Source organism: Hypanus sabinus, chromosome 3, assembly GCF_030144855.1.
Source record: "Hypanus sabinus isolate sHypSab1 chromosome 3, sHypSab1.hap1, whole genome shotgun sequence".
NCBI lineage: Eukaryota > Metazoa > Chordata > Chondrichthyes > Myliobatiformes > Dasyatidae > Hypanus > Hypanus sabinus.
The window spans coordinates 120580341-120599642 of NC_082708.1; the positions used below are offsets into that span (position 1 = coordinate 120580341).

Sequence of the window (19302 nt, forward strand, 5' to 3'; positions counted from 1 at the left end):
TAGCATTCAAAGGGATGCATTCACTTAATGAATCTGGTGCTGGCCCCATCTTGGTTCAAGGGGAATCAGAGGAAGGACTTGGAGGATAAGACTAGCTATGGAATAGAATGCAAAACTGGCGGGCTCCATCTTTCATTGTTGTATATCCTGACTGACATTAATTTCCATTGACCTCAATCAGGATGTCTCTGTACCTGCCTTTCTTTCTTCTTTCTTTTTCAATCTTTTTATTAAATTTCATATATAAAAAAAAAACAACACAAAATAATGAATAGATTACAGATTCAATAAACTTGAGATTACATTAGTAATAGGATAATAATATCCTATTAAAACATCCATCAACAAAAGGTACATAAATCAATCAAGTCTATATAAATATATATGAAAAACAAAAATAATCGTCGAAAAAAGAAAAAAAAATTGAAATTATATATGAGAAAAAATATATAATGAAAAAAAATACTAAACTAAAACTAACATGGGCAATAATAGCACTTTATAAATATATAAAGGTGTCAAGAAAAGAACTCCAGAACTCCATACCTGAACAAGTATAAGTAGAGAAAAGGATCTGAAATAAGCCAAATTAATTCATATGAAAGTGTCGAATAAATGGTCCCCAGGTTTCTTCAAATTTAATTGAAGAATCAAAGATAGTGCTTCTGATTTTTTCCAAACTCAGATAAGAAATAGTTTGGGAGAACCACTGAAATGTAGTAGGAGGATTTACTTCTTTCCAGTTTTGTAATATAGACCTTCTGGCAATTAATGTTACAAAGGCAATCATTCGTCTGATTGAAGGGGAAAGCTGATTGCCATCTTCATTTGGTATACCGAAAATTGCAGTAATAAAATGGGGTTGTAAATCGATATTCCATACTGAGGAAATGACATCAAAAATGTCCTTCCAATAGTTATGTAAAGTGGGACATGTCCAAAACATGTGAGTCAATGAAGCCACTTCTAAGTGACATCTGTCACATTGAGGATTAATATGCGAATAAAATCGGGCAAGTTTATCTTTAGACATATAAGCTCTATGTACAATTTTAAATTGTATTAAAGCATGTTTAGCACAAATAGAGGAGGAATTAACCATTTGTAAAATTTTTTCCCATTTATCTGTTGATATATTACATCGAAGTTCTTTTTCCCATTCTTGTCTAATTCTATCCGATATTTCTGGCTGTATCTTCATAATCATGTTATAAATAAAAGCTACTAATCCCTTCTGACAAGGATTAAAAGTAAAAATCAAATCTGAAAAATCCGATGGAGTTGAATTAGGAAAAGATGGAAGAATTTTATGTAAGAAATTTCTAATGAAGTGATGAAGTATAAATTATGTTAATCAATTTTCTAATATTAAAAAAGGAATATCGATTCCTAATAAAACCAGTTTGATCTTCTGAAATAATCTGTGGTAATACCTTTTCTAATCTAATGGCTAAAATTTTTGTAAGAATCTTAGAGTCTACATTTAATAATGATATAGGGCGATAAGATGCACATAAGGTAGGATCTTTATCTTTTTTAAGAATTAAAGAGATAGTAGCTTCATAAAACGATTGAGGTAATCTCTTCTTAACAAACGCATCATTAAAGATTTCACATAGCCAAGGAGAAAGCAATAAAGAAAAAGTTTTAAAAAATTCTACAATAAAACCATCAGGACCAGGAGCTTTCCCTGAATTCATTGATGAGATAGCCTCTCTTATTTCATCCATAGAAATAGGAGCATCAAGCAAGCTACAATCTTCATCTATCAGTTTAGAAATATTCAAATTATTAAAAAAATTATCCATCGTAAACCGGTCACCGTCAAATTCTGATTGATATAAAGATTTATAAAAATCTTGAAAAGTGTTATTGATTTCTTTATAATCCGTAGTTAAATTACCGTCTTGTTTACGAATTTTAATAATTTGTCGCTTAGTCGAAATAGCTTTTAATTGATTAGCTAACAATTTACCAGTTCGATCACTATGAATATAAAATTGAGCCCTAGTCTTAATTAATTGATTCTCAATTGAAGAAGATAATAATAAACTATGTTCCATTTGAAGCTCAACTCTCTTCTTATAAAGTTCTTTGGTAGGAGTAACGGAATAAATCTTATCAATTTCTTTAATTTTATCCACCAATAAAGTTATATCTGAATATCTTTGTTTTCTTTTACCAGCGGAATATGAAATAATTTGTCCACGAATAAAAGCCTTGAAAGAGTCCCAAAGTATTCCTTTATCAATCTCTTCATTATAGTTTGTTGAAAAAAATAAGTCAATTTGTTGTTTTATGAAGGTAATAAATTCTGGATCTTGAAGTAAAGTAGCATTAAGTCTCCAAGATCTAGTATTGATAGAAGAATCCGAAATCTTGATAGATAACTTCAAAGGCGCATGATCCGAAATAGCAATAGAATCGTATTTACAATCAATAACATCTGTTAATAAACGATGATCAATAAGAAAGTAATCAATTCTAGAATAACTATGATATACATGTGAAAAAAATGAAAATTCTTTACCTTTAGGGTTCAAAAACCGCCATATTTCAGTAATTCCAGAATCAACCATAAAAGAATTAATAAGTAAAGCTGATCTATTCGGAAGAGTTCGAATAGGTTTAGATCTATCCATCGAAGGATTCAAACAACAATTAAAGTCTCCACCCATAATCAACATATATTCATTCAAATTAGGAAGAGAAGTAAATAAACGTTTAAAAAATTCAGGACAATCAAAGTTTGGAGCATAAATATTAACTAAAACAACTTTCCGATTAAAAAGTGAACCAGTTATCAACAAAAATCTACCCTGTGGATCAGAAATAATTTCATAATGTGTAAACGAAATTGAGGCGTCTATAAAAATAGACACACCCCTAATTTTAGCGGTACAATTTGAGTGAAATTGTTGACCTTTCCAGAACCTAAAAAAACGTTGATTATCCTCCCTCCTAATGTGGGTCTCCTGTGCAAAAATAATATTAGCGTTCAATCTATGGAATACTTTAAATATTTTTTTACGTTTAATCGGATGATTTAAACCATTAGTATTCCACGAGATAAAGTTAATAGATTTATCCATCATACCAATATTAATTGTGTGTATCATAAAAGGTTAAAAAGACACATAACCCACAATTTAGGAAGAAGGAAAATTGATTCAGGAGCAACCGGAGATCCTGACACCTCAACAATATTAACAATTTAAAGTCAGCCCATAAACTAAAAGCAAAAAAATAAAAAGCAAAAGCATGAAAAAAGATCCCTCCCCCCTCCCCCCACCCTTTGAAAGAAAGCCAAGCGGCAGGCGCATAAACTAATACTAATATTACCCCCATTTCAAGATGGCAGCTCCATAAGAAAATTTTTTAAGAAAAAACTATATAACACCCCAATTAAAATATAGAGTTGCAAAAAAAAAAATATATATATATATATACCTACATATATATATATATATATATATATACACATACACATACACACCCATATCAGACAAATCAAAAAAAAACTAAAATAGTAAAACCAGAAAGATCATTAATAAAAAAAAAATGCACATTAAAGTTTAAAAATGTGATACACCTTTAAAAAAGAAATTCCATATTCAGATACAAAGATGACGTTTCACAAGCCAAGACTTATGGGAAGAAGAAACGACATTTTGAGAAAGCCATATTACAAAATATGAATATAAATTCAGCAATCTAATAAGAAAATATAGTAAAAAAGTTATCAAAATAGAATTTTTTTTTTAAAAAAAAAGATTTAATAGACACTACAACATATTTAAAAAAAACTAAAGAAAAAGAATTCAAAACCTTTGTTCCATTTCTAAATACAGGCAAGCAAATAAACGCTTATAAAAAGTAAAGACTTATGGGAAGAAGAAACGACATTTTGAAAAAAAAAATAATTCATTATTACAAAATACAAACGTATATAAAAAAAGGATATTATAAAAATTAAAACAGCATCTATAAGCAATAATAATAGTAGTAAAAAAAAAGACCCAGACCCATAGTTCAAAATAAGAAGTTATAACCCAACTTCCAGGGTTAAAACTTAAAATGAAATAATATCCTCTCTCCAAAAAAAAATCTTCAATGTAACTCATAGTTCAAGTTGCACTAGAGGATCGATATTCTTCAACAAATTTCTTCGCTTCTTCAGGAGTGATAAAAAAGTGTAGACTGTTGTCGGGCAGCACCATTCTAAGCTTCGCTGGATACATTAAAGCTTGTTTAAAACCAATCGAATGAATCTCTGCCATCACTGGTTTAAAAGCGATCCTGGCTTTCATTACTTCATACGAATAGTCTTCAACTATTCGAAATGAATAATTTCTGTAGGAGATCATACCTTTTTTACGAGCTAATCGAATTAGAAGCTCTTTCTCACGAGGATAATGAAGGCGAACAATCACCGCTCGTGGTTTATCAGACACAGACGAAAGCCTCGCAACTCTATGAGCGCGGTCAATAACAGGTTCATTTTTCAAACCTTCACCACCGAAAATTTCCCACAGTAATTTAGAGAAAAATTCAGTTAAATCACCGGACTCAACTTTTTCGGGAATTCCGATGATGCGCAAATTCTGTCTGCGAGAACGATTTTCAAGATCAGTAATTTTAAACTTGTACTGATCTAAAGTTTTAGCAGTCGACTCTATCTTCTTCTCTAACACTTCAATTATACGTGCTTTTTCACAAATTGATTGTTCAAGAGTCGTGATCTTATTTCCATGCTGTTGAACCTCTAACGCCTGCGACTGAAACTTAGTTTCAAGCGATTTAACAACTCCTTCAAGATCGGATATTTTCGAAGTAATCCTCCTTTCCAAACTTAACAGTTTACTGTCCAATTTACCTTCTAGTCTGCCTTCCAGAGCCGCAAATTTAGCATCCAGTTTATTGTCCAATTTACTTTCCATAGCCGCAAATTTAACATCCAGTTTAGTGTCCAAAAGACCAACAATTGCGTCGATGGATACAGGATCCTTAGCCGATTTCTTACTTGTAGCCATTTTAGGTTTGACAAGATTAGATCAACTATTATTTTAGGAAAAAAGGGTCAATCAAAGGTAGCAACTCATATGATTAAGTTCGAAAAGGTCTAATTAAAGGGTGATTATAGTTAAAAAAATAAAGAGCGCCTAAAAGGCAGATGCTTACGTCGCCATCTTGAAACTCCACCCCCCGTACCTGCCTATATCCAGTTTTACCTTTTTTTACTTAGGAGCAGCAGTCCCACTCTCAACTAAAAATACTGTAGAATATAAAACAGTACAGGTCCTTCAACCCACAATGTTGTGGTGGCCTTTTAACCTACTATAAGATCAATCAAACCCTTCCCTCCCACATAACTCTTTTTTCATCCTATGTAAGAGTCTCTTCAATTTCCCCAACATATTAGCCTCTGCCAGCATGCCCCATGTACCTGTCGCTCTCTCTGTAAAAAATCTACCTCTAACATCTCCGGTGTACTTTTTTCTGCCCTTCTTATTAGCAATTTTGCCCTGAGGAAATGCCTCCAGCTTGCAATCTCATCTCATCATCTGCTTTTTATTAACCCATTTCCATGTTCACCTCTCAACCTCCTTTACACCAAAGAAAAGAGCTCTAGCTCACTCAACCTATCATCATAAGACATGCTCTCTAAGCCAGACAGCATCTTATCAATGTCCTGTTGTAACCTACAACAGCCTTCTACACTATCCACAACACTGGTAATCTTCGTGTCATTTGTGAACTTACTACCTCTCCCTTCCACTTCCTCATCCAAGTCATTTATAAAAATCACGAAAAGCAGGTGTCCCAGAACAGATCCCCCGTGGAGCACCACTTATCTCCAACCAAGTGGAATACTCAACAGTCACTACCACCCTCTGCCTTCTATGAGCAACCAATTCTAAACCTATAAGGCCAAATTTCCCTGGATCCCATGCCTCCTGACTTTCTGAATGAGCCTATCATGTGGAACCTTCTCAAACACCTCCCTAAAGTCCATATACACCACATTCACTGCTCTATCTTCATCAAATGATTTTGTCTCTTCCTTAAAAATTCAATCAGGCTTGTGAGGCACAGCCTCTCCCTCACAAGGTCATGTTGACCATCTCTAATCATGCTATGCTTTCCCAAACACTCATATATCATGTGCTTAAGAATCCATTCCAATAGTTTAATGCAGAGACAAGACCAAGTCCTCTTGCACTAAAACTTCTTTACCACTTCCTGTGCACTATTCCCAGTCCCAATGGGAAATTATTGTAAGAGTAAAGAGTAAGAGTGAAAATTGCAGAGGACTTGGTATGATCTTCCAAATATCTATTTTTGCCTGAGGACTGGATCACTGCAAATGTTAGACTCTTGTTCGTACAAGGGTTTAAGTAATAACCCCAAAAATAGCGGCCACTCACTTTTACCCAATTGAGTAGAGTGGTCTGGAAAGAGTAATCAGGAACAAAATGAGTAGATGCTTGGACAAGTGAGAATTGATTCGGGAAAGTCAGCACAGAATTGTTAAATGCAAATGCGACCCAACTAACTCGGAGATTTTCGTGAAATTGTTCAGATGGTCAGTGAGGGTGATTAGGTGTTTATGAGGTTCGAATTGCAGTGACACTTAATAATTTTGTCATCAAGCTTAAGGGCCATAACTAAAAGGTGGTGTAGCAGCATAGATAAAACATTGGCTAAATAGCAGAAAAGAGAGTAATAGTAAAAGGTTGCATTTTGCAGTAGAGAGTAATGTAGAAATTGATTCTAGAGAGATAGATGCTAAGACCTCTACCATTCTTAACATACATCAAAATTCGTTTTCAAATGGATAATAATAGGCTTCAAGGAGATGTAGACAGGTTGATGAAATGAATGGATAAGTGGCAGATTAAGCTTAAGGCTAAGAAATGCAAACTATTATATTTTGATGTGAAGGGACAATCCAGAGGGCATATTTTAAAGAAAGTACTAAAGCAAAGGGATTGGCAGGTTATCTTCATAGCATTTGGAGGAAAGTGGGGAGATGTCGGGGAGTGGGGTTAATCAGATTGCATTTACATACAGTCTCAATGGACTTACTCGGCTAGGCCAAATAGCCTCCTTCCTTGCTGTAATCATTCTGTGATTCTTACAGAAGTGAACTGCAAGGGCTTCATATTTTTGTTCCTAAAAGGATCATGTTGTGCCACATGGCTCTTGTCAGCTTGTTTTTATCATCTTTTTTTTAACTTTCTTGACAGGGTGGAGACCTGTTTGATGCAATCACATCATCAACTAAGTACACAGAGCGAGATGCCAGTGCGATGATGTACAACCTGGCTTCTGCTCTCAAATATCTCCACAGTCTCAACATTGTACACAGAGACATCAAGCCAGAAAACTTGCTGGTATGTTTGCTAAATACATATATGCTAGATGATTTTTATTTCTGTAATTAATGTATGATTTAGGAATACAAAGTATCAGCTCTCTTTTTATCTATAATTAAAGCAGTGTATGAGATATGCCACGTTAATAAAATCTGAGTGGAGTGAATCTGACATTAGCTGCAATAATGGGTGAGCATAGGCTTTGTAGAAAACTGATAATGTCAACGTGACATTGTGAAATAAGCTTTTAATGCAAAAATCTTCTATTTTATTAGTTTGTCAAGGCATCTTCAATACTAGAATAGTCCCAGATTTCACTGGATATAATAACCAAAATATTGTACTGACACATATTTAGCAACTTATAATCTTTTTATGAAAAGATAAGTGAGCAAGATCAAAATCAGTTTTTCTGAACAGCACTATCAATTTGGTGTTTCAGCACAGCAGATACAAACACTGAAGATGATTTAAATATTTATTGCACAAATGCAAATGGTCAGCAGAATCCTGTCTCCCCTGAGCCACATTAAACACCAAGCTAATAGCCTGATGACTGCGCAGGATTGAGAAGGAACATGATGCTGGGCGATGGAGATGGATACCACCACCATTCTTCTCCTTTCTTTCCCACAAAAATATAAGTTGAAAATTTTTTAAGTAATTCTTTTAAGGTCGACTGGTGAGGCTGCTCAATGTGATGCAAAGGGGTAGATCATGTGTCAGATCTATTTATACTTTAGGATTCTGGGTCCTGTGCATTTCATTGCAGATTTCAAGCAAGCCCTTGCCTAAAGGTCTTCCAGCTGGAGTTATAAGGCCCAACTTATCCACAAACTCTGAGTCTTTCAGACTGCACTGATTCAATCATTGTTTGTCTTTCATATGATAATGAAGTAATTTGGGACCTGAAATAAATTATGTAAATTCACTTTTACTTCCTTAACTGTTCCTTTGTGTATTATTCTACATGTGTTAATTTTAAAATCAATCTGCCTCATCTCCATCCATCTACATAATTGACTATCTTCAAGGAGATTTGGACCAGTCATAGTTGTGCTCAGTACTTGCCCCCAGAGCTTTGTTTCATCAGAAAATTTGATAATATCATTACAAATGCTTTGCTCCTTATTACTCACAATTATTACAAGCAGTAATGGATGCACATTGAAGCACATACAACTTCACTAATCATTTCTCTTCAGGCAGTAAGTGTTGTAGTCTGCCAAATAGTCAACCCCCATTCTAACTATTGTAAGTCATGTACCAACATTATACTTCCTTAAAGAACTTGATCAAATGTCTCTGAAAAACCAAGTACCTTATTTCCCTGGATTATCCTTGTCCATTAGTTTACATTTCCTGGCAGTGCAATAAAGCAGGTTTTTTAAAATATGTATTTATTTCTAAAACTTTACCACTTTATCAGATAGGCTCTATTAGACATGGTTTCTTTAAATATTCAATCATGATATCCATTATAACCTATTCAAACATTTTCCCTTTAATGGTAACCAGTTAATAACTATCAACTTAATTCTTTCCTCTTTTTATACTGTATTAATCATTTGTCATCTTCCAGCACATAAGAATAATAAAGGCGTCTATTCCCCCTCTTGAATGATTCCAGAACTTGTGCTACCCTAAACTACTTTTTTGGAGACTTAGTTTAGTTTCTGTGCAACACTTTCTCTGCCAGTTTCCTTTTGTGCTGCGAGTTATTTTATCTATTTGCTGTGACCAGAATGATGCAATTTTCTGACATTTGCAATTTAGCTCAAAGATTTGTATACTTCCCCGAATTATTTACACTTTTTGTAGAGAGTCACAGTTCACCTATTCTTTGTTTCTTTGAATCTCTGAACAGATTTCTTCTGTATCAGAATGAGGTTTATTATCATTAACATAGTGTATGTTGTGAAATCTGTTGTTTTGTGGCAGTTTATAATGCAATACATCAAAAGATACTAAGTTACAATGAGAAACATAGAAATACATTAAGTAATCCTAAAGAGAGTTAAAAAGTGAGTACTGTTCATAGGTTCATGGTCCATTCAGAAATCTGATGGCGGAGAGGAAGAAGCTGTTTCTAAAACGTTATTTCTAGTCTCTCAATGAAACCAAAATGGATTCCCTTGTCACTAACAAATTTGTAGGAGCTAGGAGAGCAAATTTATCCCATCACACTCACCTCAATAATAAGCAAATGCTTTAAGAGGCTGGTCAAGGACTACACCTGCAGATTGCTACCACCCAAACTGGACCCCTACAATTTGCCTACCGACACAACCGATCAACAGACAACACAATAACCACTGCTCTACATACTGTCCTTACGCATCTGGGGAAGAAGGATGTTTATGTGAGAATGCTGTTCTTAGACTACAGTTCAGCATTCAACATCATAATTCCATCAGGCTTGACAAGAAGCTCAGAGACCTCGGCCTTGGCCCTGCCTTTTGCAGCTGGATCCTGGACTTCCTGTCAGATCGCTGGCAGGTGGTAAGCGTGGGCTCCCTCACCTCCAGCCCTCTGACTGTCAATACAAGAGCCCTTCAGAGCTGTGTACTAAGTCCCATCCTTTACTTCCTGTATACCCATGACTGTGTCACCACCCACAGCTCTAATCTGTTAATTAAATTTGCCGACAACATTATATTGATTGGCCTTATCTAAAACAACAACGAGGTGGCCTACAGGGAAACAACAACGAGGTGACCTACTGGAAAGAAGTCATCTCTCGGACACAGTGGTGTCAAGAAAACAACCTCTCCCTCAATGTCGCAAAAACAAAGGAGCTGGTTGTGGATTACAGGAGGAATGGAGACGGGCTAGTCACTATTAACATCAATAGATCTGGGGTTGAGAGGGTAAACAGCTTCAAGTTCCTCAGCATCCATATCACCGAGGACCTCACGTGGTCTGTACACACCAGCTGGTTGGTGAAAAAGGCACAACAGCACCTCTTTCACCTCGGACGGTTGAGGAAGTTTGTTATGGGCCCCGAAATCCTAAAAGCTTTCTACAGGGGCACAATTGAGAGCATCCTGACTGACTGCATCACTGCCTGGATTGGGAGCTGTACTTCCCTTAATCGCACGATCCGACAGAAAGTGGTGCGGACAGCCCAGCGCATCTGTAGTTGTGAACTTCCCATGATTCAGGACATTTACAAAGACAGGTGTGTAAAAAGGGCCTGTAAGATCATTGGGGACCCGAGTCACCCCAACCACAATCCATTCCAGCTGCTACCATCCAGGAAACGGTACCGCAGCATAGAAGCCAGGACCAACAGGCTCCAGGACAGCTTCTTCCACCAAGCCTTCAGACTGATTAACTGACGCTGATTTGAGTGTACTCTACGTTACATTGACTGTTCTGTTATTATAAGTTACTATGATTGCACATTGCACATTTAGAAGGAGACGTAACATTAAGATTTTTACTCCTCATGTATGTGAAGGATGTAAGAAATAAAATCAATTCAATTCAATTTGTAGGATCTAGGTAAGCACAATTTGGCAGACATACTTCCTACATTACAGCAGAAACTACATCTAGTGGCCACTTTATTAGGTACCTCCTGTACTTAGTAGAGTGGCCCCTGAGTGTATGTTCATGGTCTTCAGCTCCTGTAGCCAATCTGCTTCAAGGTTCAACACTTCGTATATTTAGAGATGCTCTTCTGCATACCACTGTTGTAACGCATATGGTCATTTGAGTTACTGTTGCCTTCCTGTCGGCTTGAGCCCATCTGGCCATCCTCTTTTGACCTCTCTCATCTCGCCCATGGAACTGCTTACTGAATTTTTCTTTTGTAATTTTTGCACCACTCTCTGTAAGTTCTAGAGACCTATTTGCATGAACATCCCAGGAGATCATCAGTTTCTGAGGTACTCAAACCACTCCGTCAAGCACTAACAATCATTCCACAGTCAAAGTCAGTTAGATCATATTTCTTCCTCATTCTGTTGTTTGGTCTGAACAGGTGTATCTCTTGACCATGTGCTTTTATGCACTGAGTTGCTGCCACATGATTGGCTGATTAGATATTTGCATTAACAAGCAGGTGTACAAGTGTACCTGAAGTGGCCTCTGAGTGTTTACTTTGGGACAACATGAAGCCAAGAAAGATACTGTAAATGCCTTTCTAATTTCAGTGCAGCAATGGATTTTGGCAGCATCTTTTAGTTGAATGGCACTGACATTTCTTGTTTCATATCATATTCTTAAGTATATTCTATATACCATTCTCCTTCTATTTTAAAATGTAGTTCACAAGTAATATTGTCAAAGGCACTGCTCATGTTTCCAGAGGTATGCTTGGATTTCATGTAATGAAGCAATGTTAGTTTTAAGTGAAGTGTGCTTTTCCTAATAGGCACAATTCAAGTAAAGCCGTGTTTGCTTTTGGAACCAATTACCATTTCACAGCCTTGATGTAATTAATGCTGGCTATTACCAGGCCTTGAATCACAAGTAGCAGTCAATTTTAGGACAACTATCATTGTATGACTTGAAGTTTGTTCTGCACTAAATTTGTGCTACATTGAACCTTCTTTTCGATACAGAAAGAAGTGTAGTTGGGTTGGGAGTAGGCTGGTTTGTTTTCAGTGAAAATAGATGAAATTAGAGATTGAGGTTTCCATTGTTATGTACCCCGTAACTGGGTCACTTACCAGCAAAGATAGAGAGGTCCGTTGAAGTCTGATGGTACTATTTTTAATAGTATTTATTGATAAAAATACACAAAAATAATATCAATGCAAACATACAGATAATATACATCATCAATATTAAGTCTAAAAGCGTGGGTATAATAATAATCAATAAGAAATAGCTCTATCGTTGTCGAGGGGATAATGTATTGTCCGATGGAAATATAAAAGTCACTCAAGTTCATTCAAGCTGCAGCTTTTGGTTGGAGAGAGAGACAGATTAAAACTTGCCCATTCCTTTTATGATGTCGATCCTTCGAGAGTCGTTGGGACTGATTTCTCCCTTGTTGTTAGCTAAAGCCGTTCTCCTGTGGCAAGGCCCACCAATTCCGAGGCAAATGGAAAAGGACGCACGTGGCTTTCCACCGGCTTTTGCTATTACGCTGTTACAGGATTTCTAGCGTTTCTTCTCAAGGGCTGTTCAAGGTGCGTCTCAAGGGCTGTTCCCCAGACCCTCTTTTATCCTGACTCACAGGGTCTCAGATGTCACTCAGGGTGGAATGATGCCATCCCCCAACCAGCCCACGTTGCCTGAGGGCTTCCACGAAGCACAGTACTCAATACACAATTCCGTCTCCAATTGACAATGACCTGTTCCGTGGCTTTGTATCGCTGGGGCCAGGACATTCCAAACATCTCTCTCTCATTTCCTGGGTCTCCTGACCTGACTTAATAGCGATCTTGCGATTCTCAAAAAGGAGGGGGGCACAGGTGTAACACCATAATGTCTGCACTGATAATGGGAGCTGTTGATTTTCGCTTAGTCACAGCACTATAATTATTTACAAGGCAGCTGCAGAAATGTAAAATCACACTAGAAAATAATCACCTTTCCTTTGGCAGGAGCTATGCTTTCAGATGCCTGATTTTGATTCTGATTCTCTTGACAGTGTCCAACTTGTGTCCTATGAGAGTCCTGCTGATGTGGTGAATTCAGTCCTTCCTTTATAATGGAGATAGCAGCTATCTCCATAATTGCTGCCAGTGACATCAAAACTCAGCATTCATTTATCAGTTCTGAATCAGCTATAAGCTGCTTATACCAGTTAAAGCAATGTATGCCATTCTCTGTATGGAACATTTCTAGGTTGTTATCATTCTCCGTTAGGATAAATATAGGAATTGAAGGAATTGCTTCCAAATCATGACTCTAAAAGATTGCAATATGCCTCTTGCTGTAGCTTCAGTCCTTGTGATAAAGTTACGGAATAACTGTTCATACCATTGCAATGTCTTTTCACTCAACTTAACGGGGTCTGCCTCAGAAAAGAAGGTACTGAAAAGGTGTTGTTGTTCCATCTGTGGAGTGTTAGCTTTATCTCAGCTTCTTCTTTCAGTATTTCAGCAACAAAACAATGCCTTTTCTTGTAACACCGAGAGACATGGAATATCATCAGGTCAAGTTAACATAAGGCTTTGATAAAGGATCTTGCATGTCAAACCTGTTCAAGTTCTTTGTTAGAGTTGGTGACTAAAAGAGCTAAGGGACATTCCCCAAGTTATATACCATCTTCCCAAACCTCCTGATTTGATTTTCACCATGCTCACCCTCATTCAGCACATTATCAAACCAGCTCTGATCAATGTTCGTAATTTGGTTATGATAAAAATTATAAAACCCTTAATGTCCTTTTGACATAGTTATTGACACCCTTTTCTTCTTCATGCAGTTGAGTGGCACTGAATTCACCTGGTTTTTGACATAACTATTCAGTAACACCCAGAAAAATCATCTGCAATACCTCCCTTCTCATGCCCATGTTATTATCTCCAGATATATCAACTTATCATCTATATGCCACATTTTGGCAACATGAATCCAAAACACGCTATATAAATAATATTATTTTTCATAAGATCACAAAATAGGAGTTGCTGTTTTATTAATTAACGTGTTTCCGTTTCAAAATAAAAACAGATCTTTTGCTTTAACTTTCAAGTCAAGTCACTTTTTATTGTAATTTTGACCATAACTGCTGCTACAGTACACAGTAAAAACGAGACAACATTTTTCAGGACCTCGGTGTTACATGAAACAGTACAAAAACTACACTGAACTACGTAAAAACAACAAAAAAAAACTACCCAGGACTGCATAAAGTGCACAAAACAGTGCAGGCATTACAATAAATAATAAACAAGACAATAGGCACAGTAGAGGGCAGTAAGTTGGTGTCAGTCCAGGCTCTGGGTATTGAGGAGTCTGATGGCTTGGGGGAAGAAACTGTTACAAGAAACTTCCAACGCTTCTTGCCAGGGGCTGGCATTTTTATAAGTAACAGGGAGGAAAAGGGTATAGTCTAGGTAAATGTGAGAATCAGTAGTTTTTCTTGTGTCTTCTAATTTAACTTTATAAGAAGTGATAGTATTCAATCCCTGCCACAACTGTCAAGTTGTTTCAGGTTTGATCCAGAATTGCCACTTTGCCCGTGAAATGGCTTTCCAGAGATCATACCTGGACCTCTTGTAACCTTTTTGGTCACCAGACTTGAATGCCTCTGATTTGGCTGTCAGCAGATTTCAGATCTCTTGGTTCATCCAGGGCTTCTGATTGGGTAATACTCTGAATGATTTTGTGAGGCTACGCTCACCTACAGCAGTTTTAATAAAGTCCATTATAACCACGGTGTATTCATTTAGGTCCCTAGATGAGTCTTTGAACCTGGCCCAGTCGACTGACTCAAAGCACTCCCGTAGCCATTCCTTTGCCTCCAATGACCACCTCTTTGTTGTCCTTATCTCTTCCGATATGCAGGTAGAAAGACAGCCAAGTGATCAGATCTACTGGTGCTGTCTGGACATGGAATGGTAGGCATTTCTTATCTTACAGTCAATGTTTCAGGTTGAGACCCTTCAGCAGGACACCGTTCTTATTCCACAGATTTCCCCATAAAGCCTCACTGGACAAGCTCTCCAGTCTGTCCTGACTGAGCAGTGACATGACGTTTTCCCTGACAAATAGTGCCACCCTTTCCCCTTTAATCCTTCCCATTCTATCACATCTAAAACAACAGAACCCCAGAATACTGAGCTGCCAGTCCTGTCCCTCCTGCATCCAAGTCTCACTAACGGCTACAATGTCATAATTCCATATGTTCATCCATGCCCTCAGCTCATCTACCTTTCCTACAATAAATACTTCATGCATTGAAATATGCGCAACTCAGAACATTAAACCTATCTTGCTCAATGTTTTGATTCCTGACTTTGTCTGAGGTCTTAACAACATGTCTCCACAACCACTCTACTGTCTGTTCTGACACTCTGGTTCCCATCCCAGTAGAGCTCTAGTTTATCCTCACCTCCCACCCCGCAACCCCCATGCAGTACTAGCAAACCTTCCCACTGGGATATTAGGGATACTAGCAAACCCTCCAGTTTTGGTGCAAACCATCTGTTCTGTAGAGGTTGCACCTTCCCTGGAAGAGAGCCCGATGATCCAAAAGTCTGACATTTTTAAAAAAAAATGAACTTCAGGACATTTGTGAGTGATGATAGACCTGATTCTGATATGGGTCTCTATTGTGGACTGAGAGTGAGAAGTGGGTAGGGAGAGGGGAATCATGGTTGGGAAAAGGGGAAGGGAGAGGGGAGAGAGTGGAAGCCTTAGAGGAACATTCTGTGATGATCAATATACCAATTGTCTGGAATCAAATGGCCTTGTCTGGTGTCCTAGGGATGGTTGTGTCTGCATCCACACCACTCCCACCTCAAGCTTTCCTTCTCTGTCACCTCTCCCACACCCCTTGCCATTCCTAACATCCTTTGCTTCCGCCAGATTTACAAACTGGCTGTCTACTCCACATTGACAAATACAGTACTGTGCAAAAGAGATACTATAGCTATGTATATGTGCCTAAGGTATTTGCACAGTTCTGTACATTGGGGAAAAGCTGCTAAAATAATCTTTGAATTGTTATCTGCCAGGAGTTTATTGCTCATTGTTAAGAATAGCTGGTTCATGTTGCTTAATCGAAACTGAAGTACTGTTCGTTCATTCGTAGTACTAACTATTTGAGAATACAGATATAGTGTCAGATTTTGAAAAATTATTTGGGAATTGCTCCACCGTACTGCAGATTAAGGAATTACGACTTACTTGTTGCATTCTTGTTGATTATAAGAACAGGAAAACAGATTATTATCTGAATGGTGGAAGAACAGGAAAACAGATTATTATCTGAACGATGGCCGATTAGGAAAAGGAGAGATGCAACAAGACCTGGGTGTCATTGTACACCAGTCATTGAAGGTGGGCATGCAGGTACAACAGGCGGTGAAAAAGGCAAATGATACGTTGGCGTTCATAGCAAAAGGATTTGAGTACAGGAGCAGGGAGGTTCTGCTGCAGTTGTACAAGGCCTTGGTGAGACCACAGCTAGAGTATTGTGTGCAGTTTTGGTCCCCTAATTTGAGGAAAGACATTCTTGCCATAGAGGGAGTACAAAGAAGGTTCACCAGATTGATTTCTGGAATGGCAGGACTTTCATATGAAGAAAGACTGGATCGACTAGACTTATACTCACTGGAATTTAGAAGATTGAGGGGGGATTTTATTGAAACGTATAAAATTCTAAAGGGATTGGACAGGCTAGATGCAGGAAGATTGATTCCAATGTTAGGGAAGTCCAGAACGAGGGGTCACAGTTTAAGGATAAAGGGGAAGCCTTTTAGGACCGAGATGAGGAAAAACTTCTACACACACAGAGTGGTGAATCTGTGGAATTCTCTGCCACAGGAAATAGCTGAGGCCGGTTCATTGGTTATATTTAAGAGGAAGTTAGATATGGCCCTTGTGGCTAAAGGGATCAAGGGGTATGGAGAGAAAGCAGGTACAGGGTTCTGAGTTGGATGATCAGCCATGATCATACTGAATGGAGGTGCAGGCTCGAAGGGCCGAATGTCCTACTCCTGCACCTATTTTCTATGTTTCTGTGTTTCTGTTCTCAACACTCACAGAAGTTAAAGATCCTGTGAAGTTTGACTTGAAATCTGTGGTTATCACCAGATGTGAAACTTGTATACATAGATTCACCAAATGCAAATGGTAAAACTACTGTGCTTGCACAGGTAATAAAAGGAAATGCTGACAGACATTACATTGAGGGTTAACGTTGGAGACATACTATTACTTCTGAGTAATCTGGGTAAGGCCACTTTCATTGCTTTCTTAACACAAAAATACAACTGCAGATGCTGTGGATCAAAGAATATGCTGGAAGAACTCAGCAGGTCAGGCAGCATCCGTGAGAAAAGTGTAGCCAATGTTTCGGGCCGAGACCCATAATCAGGAATGGGGGGGGTGGGGGTGGGAAGAGAGGACCGAAGCCCGGTAATAGAGATAGGGGAGGGGGTAGGGCCTAGAGGCACCAGGTGGAAAACCAAACAGAGGAAAGGTAAAGGGGGGGGAGGGGAGGGGATAAGCATGAAAGAACTGTAGAGATAAAGAAGCAGAAAGTTGAAAGGGGAGAGAGACAGAGAGGGACCTGGGATAGGAGGAGGGGGAGGGAATTACCGGAAATTGGAGAATTCGATGTTCATACCACCAGGCTGGAGGCTACCCAGACGGTAGATGAGGTGTTGCTCCTCCAACCTGAGTTTGGCCTCATCATGGCAGTAGAGGAGGCCATGTATGGACATATCTAGATGGGAATGAGAGGCAGAGTTGAAGTGGGTGGCAACCGGGAGATCCCGTCTGTTGTGGCAGATGGAGCGTAGGTGCTTGACGAAGCGGTCCCCCAATCTGCGTCGGGTCTTGCCGATGTAGAGGAGGCCGCACCGAGAGCACCGGATGCAATAAAGGACTCCAGCAGACTCGCAAGTGAAGTGTTGCCTCACCTGGAAGGACTGTCTGGGGCCCGGAATGGTGGTAAGGGTGGAGGTGTGGGGACAGGTGTAGCATTTGCGCTTGCAGGGATAAGTGCCAGATGGGAGTTCTGTGGGGAGGGACGTGTGGACCAGGTAGTTGTGGAGGGAACGATCCCTGCGAAAAGCTGAGAGGGGCAGGGAGGGAAAGATGTGCTTGGTGGTGGGGTCCTGTTGAAGGTGGCGGAAATTGCGGAGGATAATATGTTGGATCCGGAGGCTGGTGGGGTGGTAGGTAAGGACAAAGGGAACCCTGTCCCTGTTGAGGTGACGGGAGGATGGGTTGAGGGCTGAAGTGCGGGAAATGGAGGGAACCATGTCCCTGTTGAGGAGACGGGAGGATGGGTTGAGGGCTGAAGTGCGGGAAATGGAGGAGATGCGGATGAGGGCATCTTTGATGACGTCAGAAGGGAAACCATGATCCTGAAAGAAAGAGGACCTTTGAGAAGTCCTGGAACGGAAAGCCTCATTCTGGGAGCAGATGCGGCAGAGACGCAGGAACAGGGAATAGGGAATCTCTACAGTTCTTTCATGCTGATCCCGTCCCCCTCCCCCCTTTATCTTTCCTCTGTTTGGTTTTCCACCTGGCGCCTCTAGGCCCTACCCCCTCCCCTATCTCTATTACTAGGCTTCGGTCCTCTCTTCCCCCCCATTCCTGATGAAGGGTCTCGGCCCGAAACGTTGGCTACTCTTTTCTCACGGATGCTGCCTGACCTGCTGAGTTCTTCCAGCGTTGTGTACATATTCATTGTTTTCTTGTTATTACTAAAGAGGAGGTGGGGGTGAGCTGCCTTTTGAAATGCAGCCATCCTTCTGCTACAGTTCTACTCCCAGTGTTGTTGGGTAAGGAGTTAACACCTGTGAATAAGATTCCTTTGCAAAATATCACACTCAGCATGAAACAGACTTATTCCTGCCAAAATTCATCACTGAAAATAGGAGTGTGGAGTTCAAGTGTAAAAATTAGAAACTCACAGGATGTTGTGGAGAATTCCATGTAGGAATATATGTCTTCCTGTTGCAAAGTACAATTGGATTTATTCTTCAAAAGTGTTTACTTTGATCATTTTAAAGTCCCTTCATTATTTAATTGATAAGCAATAAATAGACATTCAACGATGCAACAAAAATGGGTATTAATGTCTCTAATTTGTAGAGTTTTGTAATGTAACTTACTCCAAAAATTAAAATAACTGTTCATCATGAGAGTGCAATAAACTTAAATCCACTGTACAATCCCCAGCTGTGGAATTGGCCATGCTTAAAACACATCTGAAAAAAACAAGCCAAGTGTTAATTAATAGCAAAACTAGTCCCTGAAGAAAACAGTAAGCACAATA

The 19302-nt window shown here is 38.7% G+C and overlaps 1 protein-coding gene across 2 annotated transcripts in view; it reads left to right on the forward strand.

Moving 5' to 3' along the window:
- Positions 1-19302, forward strand: part of dclk2a (doublecortin-like kinase 2a) — a 337808-nt gene that overhangs the window by 285579 nt on the left and 32927 nt on the right. For both annotated transcript variants that reach the window (XM_059963368.1, XM_059963367.1), the window contains one exon: positions 7251-7397. In XM_059963368.1, coding sequence (XP_059819351.1) covers positions 7251-7397 — 147 coding nt within the window. The remainder of the gene's footprint in view (positions 1-7250; positions 7398-19302) is intronic.